General features: G+C 44.1%; 2 protein-coding genes across 2 annotated transcripts in view; both read left to right on the top strand.

Annotated features, from left to right (window-relative positions):
* Window positions 1-20,216, top strand: part of LOC119950988 (interferon-induced protein with tetratricopeptide repeats 5-like) — a 999,792-nt gene that overhangs the window by 32,027 nt on the left and 947,549 nt on the right. The window lies entirely within an intron of this gene.
* LOC119950966 (interferon-induced protein with tetratricopeptide repeats 1B-like) lies at window positions 1,577-9,252 on the top strand. The gene is made up of 2 exons (XM_038773996.1): window positions 1,577-1,665; window positions 7,443-9,252. Exon 2 carries the CDS (start codon window positions 7,754-7,756, stop codon window positions 8,837-8,839), a length of 1,086 nt encoding a protein of 361 aa, XP_038629924.1. The 5' UTR covers window positions 1,577-1,665; window positions 7,443-7,753; the 3' UTR covers window positions 8,840-9,252.

The raw sequence follows: 20,216 nt of genomic DNA, 5'->3' as shown, positions 1-20,216 counted from the left end.
TTTTTTGTCAGCAGCAAACAAAGTGAGAGAAAATGGTGGGTAGTGCAGGTCAGCAGGCGTAGGCCTCGAAGGTCGGCTGGTATGTGCCGCGCAGGTCAGCCTGCCATGGCCCTGAAGGTTGGCCGGCGTGGCTGCGAAGGTCGGTCAGCGTGGCCCCGAAGGTTGGCCGGCGTGGCCGCGAAGGTCGGTCAGCGTGGGTTGCGAAGGTCGGCCGGGTTGGGTCCCGAAGGTTGGCTGGTTGGTAAAAATGGGTCCCCAGAAAAAAAGTTTGAAAAACACTCGGTTAGAGTCATAGTTGGCACAAAGGAAGATGGTTGTGGTGGTTGGAGGTCAATCGTCTCAGCTCCAGGACATCACTGTAGTTCCTCAGGCCCAACCATCTTCAGCTGCTTCATTAATGAACTTCCTTCATAAGGCCAGAAGTGGGGATGTTTGCGGATGACTGCACAGTGTTCAGCACTGTCATGATATGCAGACATGCACATAATGAGATACAAACAGGCAGCTAATGAATACAGTGAACAGGACATAACAAATCAGCAGGCAGAACACTTGGGGGTGGTTTCCCACTATAAAAGGCACGAGGCACTCACACTCTGCCTCTTTCCACTGGTGACATCTACAGTGTGAGTCAGGGTGCACATATGATATAACTCCTACAGCATGTGACTAAGCTAGTCTGGTTCAGTCAGACAGATTAATCACACTGGGTTAGCAGAGAGTCGAACTCACAGAGGATTGAGCTAACTGTGTGACAAGTTCAATAAAACATACTGAACTAACTTCAAGGTGTGGTATATCTCTCAGGTAAAGCTGCATCCAGTCCGTGTAAGGCGAGTAACTCACCTCCTGACACCTACCAAGTCGGTCCACCATCTACAAGGCACAAGTCAGGAGCGAAATGGAATACTCTCCACTTGGCTGGATGAGTAAAGCACCAAGAACACTCGAGAAGCTCAACACCATTCAGGAAAAAGCAGACCGCTTGATTGCTGCCCCTTCTAACTCTCCACCACCAACGATCAGTGGCAGCCGTGTTTACCATCTACAAGATACACTGCAGTAACTCACTTAGACACCAGCTTTCCAACCCATGACCATGACAATCTAGAAGGACACAAGCAGCAGATACCTGTGAATCTTACCACCTGGAGGTTCCCCTCCCAGCCACTCACAACACTGACTTGGAAATATATCGCCGTTCCTTCTTTGTCACTGGGGCAACATCCTGGTGCACCCTCCCTAACAGCACAGTAGGTGTACCTACACCTCAAGGATTGCAGTGGTTCAAGAAAGCAGCTCAGCACCATCTACTGAAGGGCAACTGTGGATGGGCAATAAATGCCGGCCTAACCAGCGATGCCCACATCCCATAAATGAATTTTTTTTAAAGCCGTAAATGTTAATTAAGAGAAAGATATTTCATTTTGATTACGTTGATTTTGGAAAATTGATTAAATATCTTTGGATTTCATTTCCCTGTGTCAAGTCCAATCCCAATAAAACAAGTGAACTCTGAATGGTAAGAAGGGTGTGGTTGGTGGATGTATATATATGTGTGTGTGTTGGAAGAATTGGACACATCTTATTCTGTTCCTCCAGCTGATCAGACAATATAATTTAAAGTCAACAAGCAGCCTGTCTATTCGCTCAGATCATCATGAGGTAAGAGATTTCCACGTGTCAATAGAGTGTACAGTACAGACAGCAGTAGCTCGGTGGTATCATTGCTGCCTCTGAATCATGGTGTTGTGGGTTCATGTCACTCCAGAGACCTGAGTACAAAATCCAGGCCTATTCTCAATGGAGTGTTAAGGGAATGCTGCATTGTCTGAATGACTTTCAAATGAGATATGGACAACGTCTGCCCTCAGTGGCACTATATCAAAGAAAAGGTAAAGATGTTCTGGGGTGTATGGGATAATGTTTATCTCTTAACCAAAATCGCCAATACTAGAATGATCTAGTCATTTTTATATTGTGTTTTTTGGGACATTGCTGTGCGCCAATTTGCTCCAACATTTCCTATATCACAATAGTGACTACACTTTGAAGGCGATTCATTGACAGGAACGTGCATTGAGACATCCTTAGTATGGTGAAAGACATAGATATTCACAACTTTCTTTAACACATCGTGTCCTTTATCTGACACTAATTAAAGCAAAGGGGTCAGTGTTGGAAAGTGTTCTGAAATGGGAGGAAATTCAAACATTTACCACTGGGTGAGAAACACGGTTCTGGATTTACTTCTGTCAAAATATCCAGAAATGGAAGAGTGGAAAATGGGAAGCCGAACATCGTAATCTCACAGCCCAGAGCACCACCAGAACATTCCTCCTGCAATTAACATGTTGGGAGGATGAGTGGGAGGGATTAGGATGGTCAGGGTGTAGGAACTGGGAGAATGCAAAGGAATCCTTTGAGGAACAGGTGTTAGAGGTTGTAGGTAAGGTTCCGTGTGAGCTGGTGGGTTTGTAATAAGTCTATTCAGGCTATCACAGGAAATAGAGGCAGAGAGGTCAAGGAACGGAAGAGACATGTCGGAGATGGACCAGGTGAAGGTGAGAGGAGGTGGAAATTGGAACAAAAATTGATAACATTTCCCAGGTCCAGACGAGAATTTCAAGCGGTACCAATGCAGTCATCGATGTAATGGAAAAGAGTTGTGCGTGTGACACCATTGTCAAGGGGTGAGGGGGGGGGGGGGGGGGTTGAGCAATGTCAGGGTGTGAGGGGGGTGAGCAATGTCATGGCGTGAGGTGGAGGTGAGTATTGTCAGGGAGTGAGGGGGGTAAGTATTGTCAGGGAGTGAGGGGGGGTGAACAATGTCAGTGAGTGAGGGGGTGAGCATTGTCAGTGAGTGAGAGGGGTGAGCATTGTCAGCGGGCGAGGCGGGGTGAGCATTGTCAGTGGGTGAGGGGGGTGAGAATTGTCAGGGAGTGAGGGGAGTGAGTATTGTCAGGGTGTGAGGGGGTGAGTATTGTCAGGGAGTGAGGGGGGTGAGTATTGTCAGGGAGTGAGGGGGGGTGAGTATTGTCAGTGGGCGAGGGGGGGTGAGTATTGTCAGGGTGTGAGGGGGGTGAGTATTGTCAGTGGGCGAGGGGGGGTGAGCATTGTCAGGTTGTGAGGGCGGGTGAGTATTGTCAGTGGGTGAGGGGGTGAGCATTGTCAGGGAATGAGGGGGGTGAGAATTGTCAGGGAATAAGGGGGATGAGTATTGTCAAGGAGTGAGGGGATGAGTATTGTCAGTGGGCGAGGGGGGGGGGTGAGCATTGTCAGGTTGTGAGGGCGGGTGAGTATTGTCAGTGGGTGAGGGGGTGAGCATTGTCAGGGAGTGAGGGGGGTGAGAATTGTCAGGGAATGAGGGGGGTGAGTGTTGTCAGGGTGTGAGGGGGGTGAGTATTGTCAGGGAGTGAGGGGGTGAGCATTGTCAATGGGTGAGGGGGGTGAGCATTGTCAGGTTGTGAGGGGGTGAGTATTGTCAGTGAGGGGGGGTGAGTATTGTCGGTGAGTGAGGGGGGTGAGCATCGTCAGTGAGTTAGGGGGTGAGTATTGTCAGGGTGTGAAGGGGGATGAGCATTGTCAGTGAGTGTGGGGGAAGGGGTGAGTATTGTCAGGGAATGAGGGGGTGTGCATTGTCAGTGAGTGAGGGGGAGGGGTGAGAATTGTCAGGGAATGAGGGGGTGTGCATTGTCAGTGAGTTTGGGGGGTGAGCATTGTCAGTGAGTGAGGGGGAGGGGTGAGCATTGTCAGGGTGTGAGGGGTTGAGCATTGTCAGTGAGTGTGGGGGGTGAGCATTGTCAGTGGTGTGAGGGGGTGAGTATTGTCATGGTGTGAGGGGGTGAGCATTGTCAGTGGGTGAGTATTGTTAGTGGGTGGGAGGATGAGAATTGCCAGGGTGTGAGGGGGGTGAGCATTGTCAGTGAGTGAGGGGGGTGAGTATTGTTAGTGGGTGGGGGGATGAGAATTGTCAGTGGGTGGGTGGGGTGAGCATTGTCAGTGTGTGTGTGTGGGGGGGTGAGTATTGCCAGGTAATGAGGGGGGTGAGCATTGTCAGTGAGTGAGGGGGGTGAGTATTGTTAGTGGGTGGGGGGATGAGCATTGTCAGTGGGTGGGGGGGGGAGCATTGTCAGTGTGTGTGTGTGGGGGGGTGAGTATTGCCAGGTAATGAGGGGGGTGAGCATTGTCAGTGAGTGAGGGGGAGGCGCGGGGGGGGGGGGGGGGGGTTGGGGGGGAAGGGGGTGAGCATTGTCAGCGGGTGGGGGGGGGGGAGTATTGCCAGGTAATGACGGGGGTGAGCATTGTCAGTGAGTGAGTGGGTGGTGAGTATTGCCAGGTAGCGAGGGGGGTATTGTTGAGGGATGTGATGTGTAACGTCAGAGGGGATGAGCATTGTTGGATTGCGAGAAGGTTCACCTGAGATAATGAACTGAGGTCAGACATCAAGTGCGTATGTTCATGTCATGATGAGAAAGGAGACCTTTGCTTCACTGGACTAAAGCTCAGCACCTTGTCACCCAACTCTGTTCATTGTGCAAATGTACAGCATAAAATTATAATTGGACTGTTTAAATCAGTTAGTGTCAGGCACACCCATTCCAATGCTGACTGGGATACCTGAGCCGTTATTAATTTTGAGTCAGACACTTATTTAAAAAACAAGTGAGTCATAGTTTCAATTTCATGTTCCTTGTGGAATATGTTTGATAACGTTTCTGGGTATTGACTGTTACATAAAAAGGAAAACCTGGGTCTATACAAAAAATTACACAATCTCAGAAGATCTCAAAGCATTTTCCAGCCAATGAAGTATTTCAGAAGTGTTGTCACTGTTGCTAAGCAGGAAATGCCACAGCCAATCTCTGCACAGAAAGCTCCTACAAATAGCAAAGTGGGATTAACCATATGATCTGTTTTAGTGTTGGTTTGAGGGATGAATATTGACCTGGACACTGGGGAGCAGTTACAGCTTCTTTATTGAAAAGTTCCACAGGATCCTTTCCATCCGTCTGAAAGGACAAATGGAGACTTGCCTAAACATCTCAGCAAAAACGCTGTAACTCCCTCATTCCAGCACAGCAGTGCCAGCCTGGATTATATACCCATGTCTCGTGACAACAAACAGCCTAGCAATGGGAAGAGAGGAAATGAGGAGGTGGTGGGATTCAGAAGAGGAGTTTGGGGGTGGGGGACAATGGAAGACTGGTGGTCGTGATATTGTGATTTCGATGGGGGAAATGGGAAACTTGTACTTTGTGGATATTCTGTTCCACCCGATTGAAGACCCTTTTATTCAATCTTTTCATCCTAAATATCCCAGTTCGATCATTCTTTTCAAAGTGAAGGAATACTAACCTATGCTTGTGTAACCTGACCTCATAATTTAACTTGTTAAGTGTTGGTCTACTTCTGATGACTTTTTGATCTAACAGCAGCAAGGCCATTGCTGAGGATTGATGCCAGAATCTCAAAGCCTTCATTCTTTTAAAAAATAAATTTAGAGTACCCAATTCATTTTTTCCAATTAAGGGGCAATTTAGCATGGCCAATCCACCTAGCCTGCACATCTTTGGGTTGTGAGGGTGAAACCCACGCAAACACGGGGAGAATGTGCAAACTCCACACAGACAGTGATCCAGAGCCGGGATCGAACCTGGGACCTCGGCGCCGTGAGGCAGCAGTGCTAACCCACCGCGCCACCGTGCTGCCCTCAAAGCCTTAATTCTGATGGAATCTGACCAAGGCTCTGAACAATTCAATTATTATTCATCCCTTTGGATTCCAAACCCAACAGTCCACTAGACATTTTGATTGTTCCATATCTGCCTGGTTATTCTAAACATTTTGTGTACAGAGACAGCTGCAGGTCCTCACACTTCCCACATTGATCTCCACTGGCCCTATTTTTTTCCCCATTCACTTATTTCATCCAATGTTCCTTTGGAAATTAATACCTCTATCATCCAACCTACTGTGTCTCCTTATTTTGTGTAATCTTCAAATGTGAATATACACCTCTTAATTCCTGCATGCAAGTCACTGATGTACATGATGAACAGTTGAAGCCTCTGTCCAGATCTCTGATATATTTGTCACATCCCACCATTCATAGATCATTCCATTTCCCCCTATTTTCTGTCTCCAAACTCCCAATCAATTGTCAACTCATATTACAAGTTTAACTCCAAGTTAATGCGCTTGCATTTTTTGCTGATCATCTCTTGCATGGATCTGGTGAAATGTCTTCTGGAAATCTACATGGACAACCAGCATAAATATTCCCCTATTCCAAACACAAGTGACCTCCTCAGAAAAATTAGATCAGTCTGTCATTACATATCCATGCTGACTTAAGCTTTAATCAGCTTAAACATGCCCATGTAACTCATTGCGCCCAACATCGTTGTGATCCTCACAGTGTTTTAATATTAATTATTCATATATGATGACAGAATAATGCAGCAACTTGTCTTTTACCTTCAACAAGTGTATTATGATTCTACCTCCAGCAGAGCTACAAACTCCAAAAACAAAATCCCCACAGCAACTGTTCCAGCTGAGCCCATTTATACTCTTTTGGAGTTGGAGCCAATAGCAATTGGCTGTCTTTAATAAGGCAATTAGTGTAACAAAGTTATTGTCATAACAAGCACTTGCTGATACACAGACAGAGAAACTATGAACATTTAAAGGAAATTTTGAAAACGTGGTCCACACTTTTGCTCATGAGGAAGATACACAGAACCAGGAAGATTCCTGGCTTGTCGTCCTCCCCTTGCAAGGAAGGAAGGAATTATAGGATTTTCATTCTGGGGAGACAGATGCTGGAATTGGGTCCACACGCACCTGGAGCGGTGCCCACAGGGGTTACTGCTTCCTTTTTTTAATTGTGTTCCTAAAAATGTTGCTGGACGACTTGAATGATATTCAAATGAAGCAGCAAGAGGACGGTGAATACAGAAGAAATATGTGCAGTTTTTGCATCACATGATCAAAACATTGGCCCCATTGGAGCCTTTCTGGCTGGAACATTTCAGAACGCGTGGGCACTAGAGAATCAGTTAAAAAGAAACTGTCTGGAAAGGGACACAAAACGTTGGTAAATCTGAACAGGGTGCAGAAACAAACAGGTCTGGAATTCACTGAATGGGTTTTGAGTGAATTAAAGCATGCACATTGTGAAACTATATAAACATGATACATTACACAAGTGGCATGTTATTCACTTGTAATTTCAATTTTGAAAGTTACCAGTTGAGGTCAGTCCTGGAATAAAATTAAATGTTACAAACTGATATGGTGCTACAGCATTGCTAAATATCCCTAATCTGTCACCAAGTGAGACAGCCTTAGAATTAATTCCAAGAATTAAAATTGCAAAATATACAAGGTATGATTTCTGAGAAAGTAGGTTGTGAAAGATATTTTTTCTCTTGCAGTATCATACAGAAGAATTTGTTGAAAGTGAAGCTCAATCAGCTTCAATGCCACTTCACGTGGATTCCACAGAAAGATAACATTGACCTAGACAGTATGAAGCAAACATTACAAGATTCAGTTCAGCTTGATGAGAAATATCAAGCCACCTCTTACAACCAACTCGCTTTTGTAAACTGTCTGCAAGGAAAACTGTGAGGAGGCGATTCAAAACTTAAAGGAAGCTGAAAAGATTCTGAGGGAGAATCATGAAGATGAATTTGATAAAAGAATCATTGTCACCTATGGAAACTATGCCTGGGTATATTTTCACATGGAACAACTGACAGAGGCTCAGTCCTACCTCGACAAACTGGAGAGGATCTGTAAACAATTTCCTGATGCCTCTCGGTACACAGCAATGATACCTGAAGTATACGGGGAGAAGGGTTGGGCACTGCTGAGTTCTGCAGCTAAATACTATGAAGAGGCAGTGGAATGTTTTCAAAGGGCGGTGGAGGAAGATACGGATAACGTTGAATGGAACTTTGGCTTTGCAACTGCCCTGATGCGTCTGGAAGAGTATTCTGGGAAGCCAGAGAATGGGGAATTCAGTGAATTAGTGATGCAGTTGAAACGTGTTCTGGAGCTTGACCCAGGTCACACTGTAGCCATGGTGCTGATGGCTCTAAAACTGCAAGACCTCAATCAAAATGAGGAAGCACTCAGATTAGTTGAACAAGCACTGCAGAAGTCCCCTGATCAACTATACATGATACGCTACGCAGCAAAATTTTACAGAAGAGCTGGAGAAGTGGAAAAAGCTTTGGAGCTGTTGGAGAAAGGATTGGAAATTACCCCAAACTCTTCCTTCTTACATCATCAAATAGGTCTGTGTTACAAAATCAAACTAATCCAGCTGATCAAATCTGACAGCAGAAGCAGTCGCAATCTTTATCTTCAGCAAAAAGTTACATTGATTAATCAATGCAAGCACCATTTTGATGAAGCATTCAGGCTCAAGCCATCATTTATCATGGCAAAACTAGCATTTGCAGAAATCTGTGCAATAGATAAAGACCATGACAAAGCAGAAGCCATCTACAAAAATTTATTGAATTTGGAATATATTACCTTGGAAAATAAGCAAGAAATATACCTTGAGGCTGGGAAATTTGAATTTCATCACAAAAAATCTGAATTAAAAGCCAGCAAATATTATCTGGAAGGATTTAAAATTAAACATGCTTCAAAGGCACGAGAAATGTGTCGCTACTACTTGGAGAAGACAGCTAAGAATCGGCTTTGCAAGAACCGAAGAGATATCCAGGCTTTTTGCATTCGTGGGATCATCCATATGGTGGATGGGCAGGAATGCTTTGAAAAGGTTTTGGAGATTGAACTTAGCAACGAAGAATAGTTATGCGCTCTCCCTGAATCAAGCTTTTCCATCTGGGATAACAATGAAATTCCGAGTGAACAGATTTGAAAGATATTCTTTGATATCTCAAGATGTTTGGCGGGGAATAATTTCATTTATTTTCTGTCGCAATTTCGTTCCAAATAGCATATATGATTTCCTTTTCCTTTGACCTATTCTTCCTCTGTGTGAAAAGAAACAAACAAGATGATTTTGGGATCGGGGATTTATTGAGACAATTTGGATAGAGCACAATGATTGCTATGAATTTTAGGAGCAGATTCTATAATAATAAACATTACATGGGCCCGATTTTAACGCCAGATATATTTTGTTGGATGTGTAATGAGAGCATTTGGAAACTCACCCTTTTGCCGTAGAAATTAAATTTAAAAAAGATTAAAACCAGAACTTCAAGGGCAGCATGGTAGCACAGTGGTTAGCACTATTACTTCACAGCGCCAGGGTCCCAAGTTCCATTCCCAGCCTGGGTCACTGTCTGTGTGGAGACTGCACCTTCTCCCCGTGTCTGCGTGGGTTTCCTTCGGGTGCTCCGGGTTCCTCCGAAGGATGGGCTTGTTGGGTGAATTGGACATTCTGAATTTGTGGCGACTAGGGGATTTTCACAGGAACTTCATGGCAGTGTTAATGTAAGCCTACTTGTGACACTAATAAAGATTATTATTATTGTGCCAACAGTCCACTTCCTGACTATGGAATTTGCATTAAGGTGAGTTAAAGGAGATTCTGGGAGTGACTCATGCTGCGAAAAGGGAAAGTCCCTTTCCCTTTTCGCAGAGAATCTCAAAACTTGCATCTGGCACCAGATGGGCACCTCTGCCCAAAGGAAAATAAAACAATTCCCTCATGACATCCTGATTCTCTCAGAGCTCCTTCAGCCTTTTGTAAATATTGCAGCAGCTTCCCCCCACTCAGGGCAGAGTTGGCAGCGCAGTCCGTGACCAGTGATGTCACCAGAACCCAGTCCCTGTATGTTAATGAGGACTCACTCACTTTGGGTGAGCAGTTTTACCCAGTTTCACCAAGTGGGTACATGTAAAATCAACTCCATCAAATTCTAGTGGAGCCTAAATAACTGGCAGACAGATATAATTTGATGCCCAAATATAAATGATACACGTGTGTTTAATAGTGATCACTGTCTGTTCAGTGTATTTTAACAGCAATGTATATTAAATGATTGAGTGTGTAGCTGATGGTGTTTTTATGCTAATAATGGTGTAATAACAATATCCAATCCAGCCACAGAGGGTATAATAAATCCACTCTGCCACCCTATCTTTCTCTTGCTGCCTCTTCACAGAAACGTTCCCCATTGGGTGAAAGGCTTTCCATCTGTGACAGCGGAGAAAGGGCCAACAATCACTGCAGACTCTTCAGATAAATCAACAGCTTGATTCTGTTGCTGTGAGGATTTGCTGACAGGCGATCAGACTCCCATCCAGAGCGTTCATTCAGATCTCAGCCTCTGTCACTGGGAGTCTCGCTGTCCTGTAACTTGTCAGCTTCACCAACTCTCCATCAAACCATCCGAGTCCCTCATTGGCCAACACAGAGCAGCCTAGACAATACCCAGGAAAGACCATTTCTCTCGACTGTACCATCTCACTGAGGAGGGAAAGCAGTAACTGGGGGAAGTCTAAAGGATATAAAATGGATGAATGTGGGTTAAAAAGAATAAAACCTCATGGCTGCTGATATTGATTTTCATAACAGAGAGATCAATTGTAATTGTATAATCCAAGATTGAATGTTAAAATGACCAATAAAATGAAACTGTGGCTAAGATTTGATTTGTATTATTGACCTGGGTGAATGGGGACAGTTAGTGCGGTACAGAGTATGACGTGGAAAAAAATCAGGAAAATAATTTCTGATATTTGATTATGTTCATAGTCAGTTGTCACCATTTCACAGATTCCATCCTGATCAACACACACCAACTTGTGCAAAAGCTGCAAAGCCCCTTTTATTAACGCTGTGACTCTCTCTGCTAAATAAAGACACTACAGAGGGATGAAAGCTCAGAGGTTATAACATTCCAAATGATGCAATCTTTATCAATGCAGACACAGGTTTGAACAACAGAAGTTACACATGTCGATGATATTTCCCTCAGAATACAGACAATGATTCTCTGCCAATGAGAATGGTTTCCAATCTCCATTTGCCTCTTTGTCTATTTTTTAAATTGAAATTAATTGAAACTTTTGATTCCTCTCAGTCATAGATTTCCTGCTGCTGATTGGATACGGATGCTTCAAAATGTAAAATAATCATCAATTCTCAAGTGGGAAATGGAGGAATTTGTAAAATAATTGAACAAATTTCCTTCCTTTTTTGGTCAAAATGTTAAAAGAAAATCCAGTCACTCACTGTAAAACCGAAGTTACTGGAAAATGCACCAAATTAGTTGCAATGAAACTGTTTGGAGTTCATTAACTGGTGTATTCTTTAAAGCTTCATCGAGGTTTTAATAGTTCTCTAAGTTTGGAAAGTAAAGAATATTCATCAGGTTGGCTGTTGAAGGACCAGGATTGGTCATTGATTTGGTGCCCCGTGTCATTAAAAACCCTGCTACGGTTGCTGCTCTCCACATAAATAATGGAAACTGTTGTAGGGTCGTCTCACTCGGAGGTCCAGACGTTTGCATGATTGAGCATAAATAATTTCTTCTAAAACACCATTATTTACATTATGACAGCTAAGGTAGTCGTAGAAAAGCACACAGTTCTTCACACTATGGTCTACCCTGATAAGTACCATCTGGCCTTTATGTCTAAAATTTTCCAAGGTATAAACCATAGTTTAGGTAGAAGGCAACAAAAGTCAACCGCCCATCACCCAAAATCTCAGGGAACTTTGGAGAGATATCATTCGACTCTCAAAAACCCTGATTAGGGCCCATTTCCATGAATATCCAAGAGAATGGGACAGGGGATTAGACTTTTTACGATTTGCCACCAGGAATTCTCCAAACGATCTACTGGGATCAGCCCATTTAAATTGGCCTATGCCCATGAAGTACAGGGTCCACTAAAGTAGATGAAAGAGAAGTTTCTACAACAAGAAGGAGAATCCTCAATGTTGGATTCCTTGTCCACCTTTCTGGAAAGACTCACAGGTGCTTGTCAGATAGCCCAAGAGCATTTAAAGATGGGCGGAATTCTCCGCAATGCCCAAAGCCGTCGTGAAACCCGGAGTGTTTCACAAAGGCGTCGGAGGCCGCTCCTCGCCCCCTATTCTCCCCCCTCCGGGGGGCTAGGAGCGGCGTGCCGTAAATCTCGGCTACCGGGCCTTGACGCTGGCGTCAAAGTGGCGCGCCGAGAATGATGAGGCGGCGGCGCCTAATGACGTCAGCCGCACATGCACAGGTTGGCCGGCACCATCCCGCGCATGCGCGGTTCCCGTCTTCCACTCCACTGCCCTGCAAGACGTGGTGGCTTGATCTTGCGGGGCGGCGGAGGGGAAAGAGTGCGTCCCTTGGAGACGCCGGCCCGACGATCGGTGGGCACAGATCACGGGCCAGTCCCCTCCCGAGCACGGCTGTGGTGCTCACTCCCCTCTCCGCCCCCCCACATGCCACAAATGAACCTTTGGCGCCATGTTCACGTCGGCAGCGACCAGGTGTGGTTGCCGCCGGCGTGAACAGGTCGGGAACGGCAGGCCGCTTAGCCCATCCGGGCCGGAGAATTGCGGGTCGCAAAACGCGATGACACGCCATTTGGGGGGGGGGGGGGGGGGGAGGTGGTGGGAGAATCGTAGTGGGGGCCAGAGCGGCCCTCCTGCAATTCTCCCACACGGCCTGAATCGCGCCCATGAAATTGTGTGCAGAAAAACATGCCAGGTCCAGAACATTCCAAGTTGCAGATGAGGTGCTGGAAGGTACTAGTGTGTCAGAAGTAGTGGGAAAGGTTAAAAGTTCACAGAGCCACTCTCCTGTGATACGACTATCAAATGCAGTAATACTGGAACAGTTCGATACTACGTTTGCATACTTAGCAGAAGAGAAATGAAAAGATCTGATAAGGCTACTGCAAAATCATAAGTAGTGACACATCAGAGACCCCCCAAAAAGAGAGGCCCCAACAAGAGATCCCCCAAAACAGAGCTCACTGCCTGGAAGCCAGAGGGCAGTCCAAACAGAGACGGTGACTACTTAATCATTTTCTTTAAATTAAGGGATCCAATTCATTTTTTCCAATTAAGGAACAATTTAGCATGGCCAATCCACCTACCCTGCACATCTTTGGGTTGTGGGGGCGAAACGCACACAAACACGGGGAGAATGTGCAAACACCAAACAGGCAGTGACCCAGAGCTGGGATTGAACTTGGGACCCGGCGCCGTGAGGCAGCAGTGCAAAGCACTGAGGCACTGCGCCACTCTTGTTGTTATTCATTACAGGGGAGTACAACATTACTCTTTTTTTCTCAAATTGTTGTTTCACCTCTGGCATCTACAAGGCCGATTTTCATTTGTTTCCATAGCGAAACTAATTTCCTGAAACAAGTCACTCGTCTGTCACCAGAGGCTTAAAGCTTGAGGGACACCACGACTCATCAAGCATGTCTGACCAGGAGACTTTGCCACTACTACAGTCTGCCACTGGAGTGTTGGAAGGATTTTGAAAGTTCAAACTCAACCCATTGGCCGCATTACAGACACATGTTCCTTGGCTATTATGCCCTGCCGCGGGTCTGGAACACAAAGATTCTGGCCCAGAAGCAGGGACGCGAGTCATTGCACCATGGATCCAGCTGCTACACGCTTTCAGCTGCACTGGTTAAACAACACTACGTTCTGACTGATTAGTTCACTGATTATTTTTAGAAGGTTGGTTCAGCCTTTTAGTAAATTTTGCTGATCCTTTTTGCAATCTGGCTAGATGCTTTGACCCTGTCTTCGATCAGCTTTTGCTTTGGAAATCCATGTCATAGAATCAAAGAAGTCATAGAATCATTATAGTGCAGGAGGAGGCCATCCAGCCCATCGAGTCTGCGCCAACTCTCCGAAGGAGAACCCTACCAAGGCTCATAGACCCACCCTCACCCCTTAACCTCAACTAACGTATTTGGACACAAAGGGACTATTTGTTGGCACTGCCAATCAACCTAACCTGCACATCTTTGGACAATGGGAGGAAACATGGAACACCCAGAGCAAACCCAAACAGACACAAGGAGAAAGTGCAAACTCCACACAGTTACCCAAGGTAGGAATTGAACCTGGGTCCCTGATATCATGAGGCAGCAGTGCTAACCACTGTGCCACTGTGCCTTCCCCTGTACTCTGCTGGCATCCTTTGCGGCTGCATAGTGAAACTTTCTTCTGCCCTCAGACTCCCCACCTCAACTGGAGCTTTCTTAGGCAATCTCCAGCTGTGTGTTCAAATTAGCTGCACTTTCCTCAGGTACAGCTCCAGTTTATTTCTTGTTTCATGTCTTGAAATGTTGGGTCCTTCACCTGATTGGGAATTTTGGGCTCCTTCACTTGCTGCCACCATGTTGTAAGGTTGTTTGGTGTCTCACCAACAGGTAAGATGCCTTTGCGATGGAATGCCAGCTGTCTATTGTTAACACTCAACCTGATAAATATCTCCAAGATAGAACCCTACCAAGGTGTTATCTGCATGTCGACTTCTCTCAGTCTCTCTCCACGCACAGTCTACAATCATGTCATTCTCTGCATCATAATGAGGGTGGTATTATATCCCCAGTCCCTCCTTAGCCCTTACTAACCCAAACACTCTTAGACAACAGAAACCTGAATGAGATACGAGAGTATGATCAGTGCCCATGGGGTTGCACCTAACTCGAGAGTCAACACCTCTGGGGAGAGATAGGAGAAGCAGCAAATAGCCGAGAAAAAGAATAAGAAACAAGAATGTTTCTGGTTGCTGAATGATTCCAGGCCCCAGGATGTATTTTCTGCGACTGGACAGAAATTGCATCAACCTCGAACAAAGAGCTGACTACTGGGTGTTCTGGAAAACCGATACAAACATTTACACAAAAGTGCAGAGCAACAGTTGAAATAATGGTCACAATGAGATGCAATTGTTGAACTCCTCAATATGTTATGCTACAGTGATAATAAAAAGGTTATTATTATATTATTAATGTAGAGTTCTCAGAGGCAGTACAATTCCACTGGACAAAGGAGTTAGTGAGCCTCTTATCCATATCTCTCTTTCAATCATTCTTTCTCTCATTTTCTTCTCCTTTCGTTCTCTCACTAAATCCCTCCCTAATTTTATATCTTTTCTCTTTCTTCCTTTATCACGTTCTCATTTTCTATTTTTTCTTTTCTCTCTTTCCTTTCTCTTTCTTTGCCGTCTTAATTTCCCCTTTTCCCACTGTCTTTTTCATTCTGCCTCTCCCATTCTTTATATTCCGACTATTTCCTTTTTCCCTTATTGCTCTTTCTCTTTCTCTCTGCCATTTTTTCTCTTTCTTTCTATCACATTCTTCTTTTCTCCAGATTTTTACTGCCTTTTGTGTTTCTGAGTTCACTCCCACTAAGACAATATAATATCTGTTTTGTGCACTTGTTCTGACCAGATCAATATGACCAAGCCAACAATGTTAGCATAGCGATTAACTTGTCCTTCACAAACTGCTGAAAGTATGTTGCTGTCTATTGTTGTGATCCATGTAGAAACTGCAACTAATCTTTAAAACGAGATGAATTTCTCCGTGACCATCAGAAATAACCAAATGACAAGATTTCGCAATTTCAGAAGCTCACTGTAACAAACATAATAAAATCAGTTCAGACTTAACAGGTAACTAATACATTAAACTAATTTTAGAAAGTACTTTCATATTTTCCAACTAATGAAACGGAAAAATGCCCTTTTTTAATCTTTTTGATTTCAGCTAAACTTCTGGCTGATATTTAGCATCCAAGATAAAGTCGTGAGTTATTCCTAGCTTTCCAGCGAACTTATTTCCCTCTGCCAACCCAGGTCAAATCTCCTTCAAAATTCGTTCCACTCAGCCTGAGTATTCTTGAACCAACTTCTGTCAGCAAGACCAATCTTGGTTACCCCTTGATGTGGTAATAAGGAGTTAGTTAGGTAACTAAGAGTTATACTTGCGAATCAGTTTCATTGCATTTTTCCATAAACCTGATCTTATATACAAGATCTGTTTCTCTAGATGTATTTTTCCAGATGTGAAGTCACTGCAGCTGAAAAACCCGGGTTGTTTTTACATTTTGTACTGTTGCGTCAGCTGCTTATCTGTGAGAATATGATTATGGCCTGTAACTTTTGTGTATCGCCGGCAAGCCATGGCCTGCCAATACTGAGAGAGAAGAGTGCGCACTTATCTGTGCTCAAAAATTGTGGAGAACTACTTGGCTCCAGCAGCAGCCTGGGGCCTGCAGCGGGGCAGTCTGTGCAGGCCCCAGCACGGCACAGTTTGAATGTAGGCATGTCCGCTTGTGATGGAGAAACTATGGGAATGTCTATTGAGGGCATGGATTTAAACTGAGGTTTGTATTGAAGACAACAAGCAACAGGTTTCACAACTATATTAAAGGTGTGTTGAAGTTTCTTGACCTTTTTTAAATTCTTTCTTTTACACAGGAAGTTTTATTATTATTGATTCTTTGAAAGTAGTTTTTAATTTTATGTTTTATGATTGAAGGCGATTGAAGGTTAACATTTATAAATAAACAAAGGTTTTATTTGTTTTAAATCTATGAAACTATTTAAATCTGCACTATATTATTATGCAACTTTACATGTGGCATGATTAAAGATGTTTGTATGTTTTCATTTAGACTATGCAACTGAAAATTTAGTTGCAAAGAAGAGAAGTCAGAACTTTTCGGACCACGAACAAGGGAGATTCTTGAAGCAGGACAAAATGTAAATAACAGTGTCTCCTTACAGACATGAAGAAGGGTGTCATTAAAATTTGCTACAAGATGGTTCTGATCTGGCCGTAAGATATAATAATGCCCCGTCCCCCCCACCCAACAGATTTATTTCCTTTCAGCTGTCACTGTCTTTGTAACATCTGATTTTTTAAAAATGTGTTTTCATCATTATTATATTTCTGCCTTGTTTACTTCAATTATCTTATTCATTTGTAATTATCTCAATTAAATGTTGTGTTTCAGTCAGGCATTTGCACAAGTTTAATGGAAACATTTGTGAACAAAACTACTGTTAGAAATATAAAATTTTGAAACCATGTTAACATATAACTGAACATTTAACATTCTCAGCTGCTGTATGACATTTTGTTAAATAATTACCTCAACATTTCCAAATTCCTTGCAATAAAATATAGCTTTTCACCTTAACATAGTGCTCAATAAAATAAACCTTTTCACTTTAACAATGTGATCAATAAAATATATCTTTTCCTTTAATGAAGCGATCAATGAAATATATATTTTTGCTTGAGCACAACGGTTCTGTTGTCTTTCTGTAAATAGGGGAGAGAGGTGAGGGGCGAGGATTGATGAATGGATGGGAGGGGAGGGAGAGGATAGTGAGGAGGGGGAGGGGGTAAGGGTGGGAGGTGAGGGGGAAGAAGGGAGGGTTCCATGCCCAAATGTAGCAGCTGCCGTATCACCTGAAGCTTAGGCTTCCTCACCTGCACCAGGAGGTACGTCTGCATCAGGCTCCATATTGCACTCTTCCAGCTCCTCCACTCCTGGTGGCAAATCATCTTCTAGGTGAATGCTCAGTCCATGCTGAAGGCCAAAGTTGTGCAATGCACAACACACTATAACAGTCGTTAGTTTTATCTTAACTGTTAAGGCAGTGTGGCCACAGAGTTCGGTTTCAAGTCTTCCTTCAACATTTCACAAAGGTGTCCCATTGCTTCCTTGCTGAATGGTTGACTCCTGACACACATTTCATTTGGTATCTTTTGCCTGTATACTCTGAGTGGTGGGTAATTGATTTGCTTTCTCATCAGTCAGACATATAGCCTGACTCCAGATTTTGAATCTGCAGTGGATTCTGCAATACCTGTCAGAAAGACAGTTCACATTAGCTTACAGGAGACTTGCATACGTCAACTAAGGCATTAACCTTTGTTAAAGTATTTGAAGTAATCACTGATGCTTGGAATGATCAACATTACATCAGGGAAGCTCTTGAACAACACAGCTAAAAATACATTGCAAAGTCCAAATGCACAATAGCTCTTGGCATTGAAAATATGGAAATATGTGTCATTTGAAACATGGAAGTATGGCAATATCTGGTCTGAGAGAAACATGAGAGGATACAAGGAAAGATCCCACAAAGGGTTAATAGCAGCTGAAAAGAGCAGGATTATAAAATGCAGATTCTTTCTCTCAAGCAGGCTTAGCAAACAGACAGGGGGCGCGACGGGGGGGAGAATAGTGGGCGGCGCAAATTTTTACGGCGACGCTGGTCCGACGCCCTCCCGCTATTCTCCCCCCCCCCACCCATGCCCGCCCCCTGACATGAATTGCTGCTCGCCATTTTTTTACGGCGAGCAGCGATTCTCCCCTGGCCGATGGGCCGATTTCCAAGGCCTTTATGGCCGTTTTCACAAATTTGAATACACCTGCTATACAAGTTCGTGAAAACGGCGCCAAAGTGCCGTTCTGCACAACAATGCCACCGATTGGCGTGGCCGCACCACGGCCGTCCTAAGGGTGGTATGGGCCCGCGATCGGTGCCCACCGCTGGATCAGTCCACGGGGCGGCTGAGGGGCATTACCGACCGCGCATGTACGGCTCTAACGCATATGCGCGGATGACGTTATCCGCGCATGCACGGGTTGGAGTCGTCCAATCCGCGCATGCGCGGCTGACGTCATCAATGCGTCAGCCGTCGCTAACTTTGGCGCGTGGGCTTAACGAAATTCATTAAGCCCGCGATGCTGTAGTTCACGGGGCCGCGATGCTAGCCCCGACCGGGGAGCAGAACCGGGTCCCGGGCGGAGGCTGCCGTGAAATACAGCCGTTTTGGTGGCAGCCTTCAAGATCCGCCGCCTTTGCGGAGAATCGCGCCCCAGGATTTTTGTGTGAGGCTGAAAACAATGGTTCACACCTTCATTGAAAGTAACTATCTTATTAAGCAGCTGGAAAAGCATTGATGAAGGTTTCAGTTGAATTAAGTGAGGAATGTTTAAAACAGACAGGTCTTTCAAGTTATAACCAAGTGAATTTTTAGCATACAGCTAAATGCAAATATTTCACACCTTCATTGAAATTAACTCTCTTAGTAAACAGCTGGAAAGGAAAGGATGAGTTTCAGTTGAATTTGGTGAAAATTCTCGGTGTAAAATTCTACTAAAAGCAAGTAAATTAAAGAAAATTGGAGACTATCAGTCTATGAGAAACATAATGTAAAGCCAAAATCAAAGTCAAAATTATGAGCTGGGGACACAATTGGAAAATAAAACTATAGAAGTGACAGGAATTAAAATTAACACCTCTTGAAACCAAAGCATTTTTGAATATCACAAGGAACTTTGAACAACACAAAGGACAATGTAATCAGATCTGAGGGATGAGGCCATGCCCAAAATGAATACTTTGTTGTATTAGAATGTTTAGATCAAAGACACTTTTTACAATCAAAGCAAAATAATAGTTACTTTACAATCAGGTAATAAAAAACTTAATAACTGTTAGAGAGAGAATATAAACCCTCGGAGCAGAACCAGAACCAGAACTCAGGGAGAAGGAGACAAGGAACAAGAGAAGCAAGCAGATTCAGCTTAGTCAGCTCGGTCATGGGAAAGACAAGACACAGCAACCGAGCTAAAACAGCTAATACATCTAAGGAAGACTAGAATTTAAAGAGGATTGATTGTCAAGGTGGGCCTGAAGATCACTTCAACCACAATAAGGATCCAGAAGCAAGATCTTTTGACCTTTCTGTAAAGAAAGTAATTGCAGCTCTTAAAAGAAAAAAATATATTATTAAAATAATTTAACCTGAAATAGTGGTTATTCCCAAGTCTATTTTACTAACTTAGCAATGCGGGACCCAGGATCGATGCTACTAAGTGGTAAGTAGATAAAATCTCCAGTGAAGGTATGGGTTGTACCGGGGGAGAACTTGAAAATATAGTTTAACCTGAATAGCAGCCACTGAAGATTGCATCAGAGTCAGTGAGTGAGAATCCCTCTTCACCATTTAGAATGTCGGCCCTTTTTGTTATAGGGGGACTTCTAAGAATAGTGGTGAGTTTCAACAGCATGGCACCCAATGTTTAATTAAAACCCTGTTAATTACGCCTAGCGGGTTGCTTTATTTTCTACATGGCACCCGACGTGTTAACACCGTGTTAATTATGCCCAGCCGGTTGTTTTGCTTTCTCCATGGAACCTAGCGTGGAGGCCTAG

This window comes from Scyliorhinus canicula, chromosome 16 (assembly GCF_902713615.1).
Source record: "Scyliorhinus canicula chromosome 16, sScyCan1.1, whole genome shotgun sequence".
Taxonomy (NCBI): Eukaryota; Metazoa; Chordata; class Chondrichthyes; order Carcharhiniformes; family Scyliorhinidae; genus Scyliorhinus; species Scyliorhinus canicula.
The sequence above is the reverse complement of the archived record's forward strand: the minus strand, read 5'-3'. Positions and strand labels throughout refer to the sequence as shown.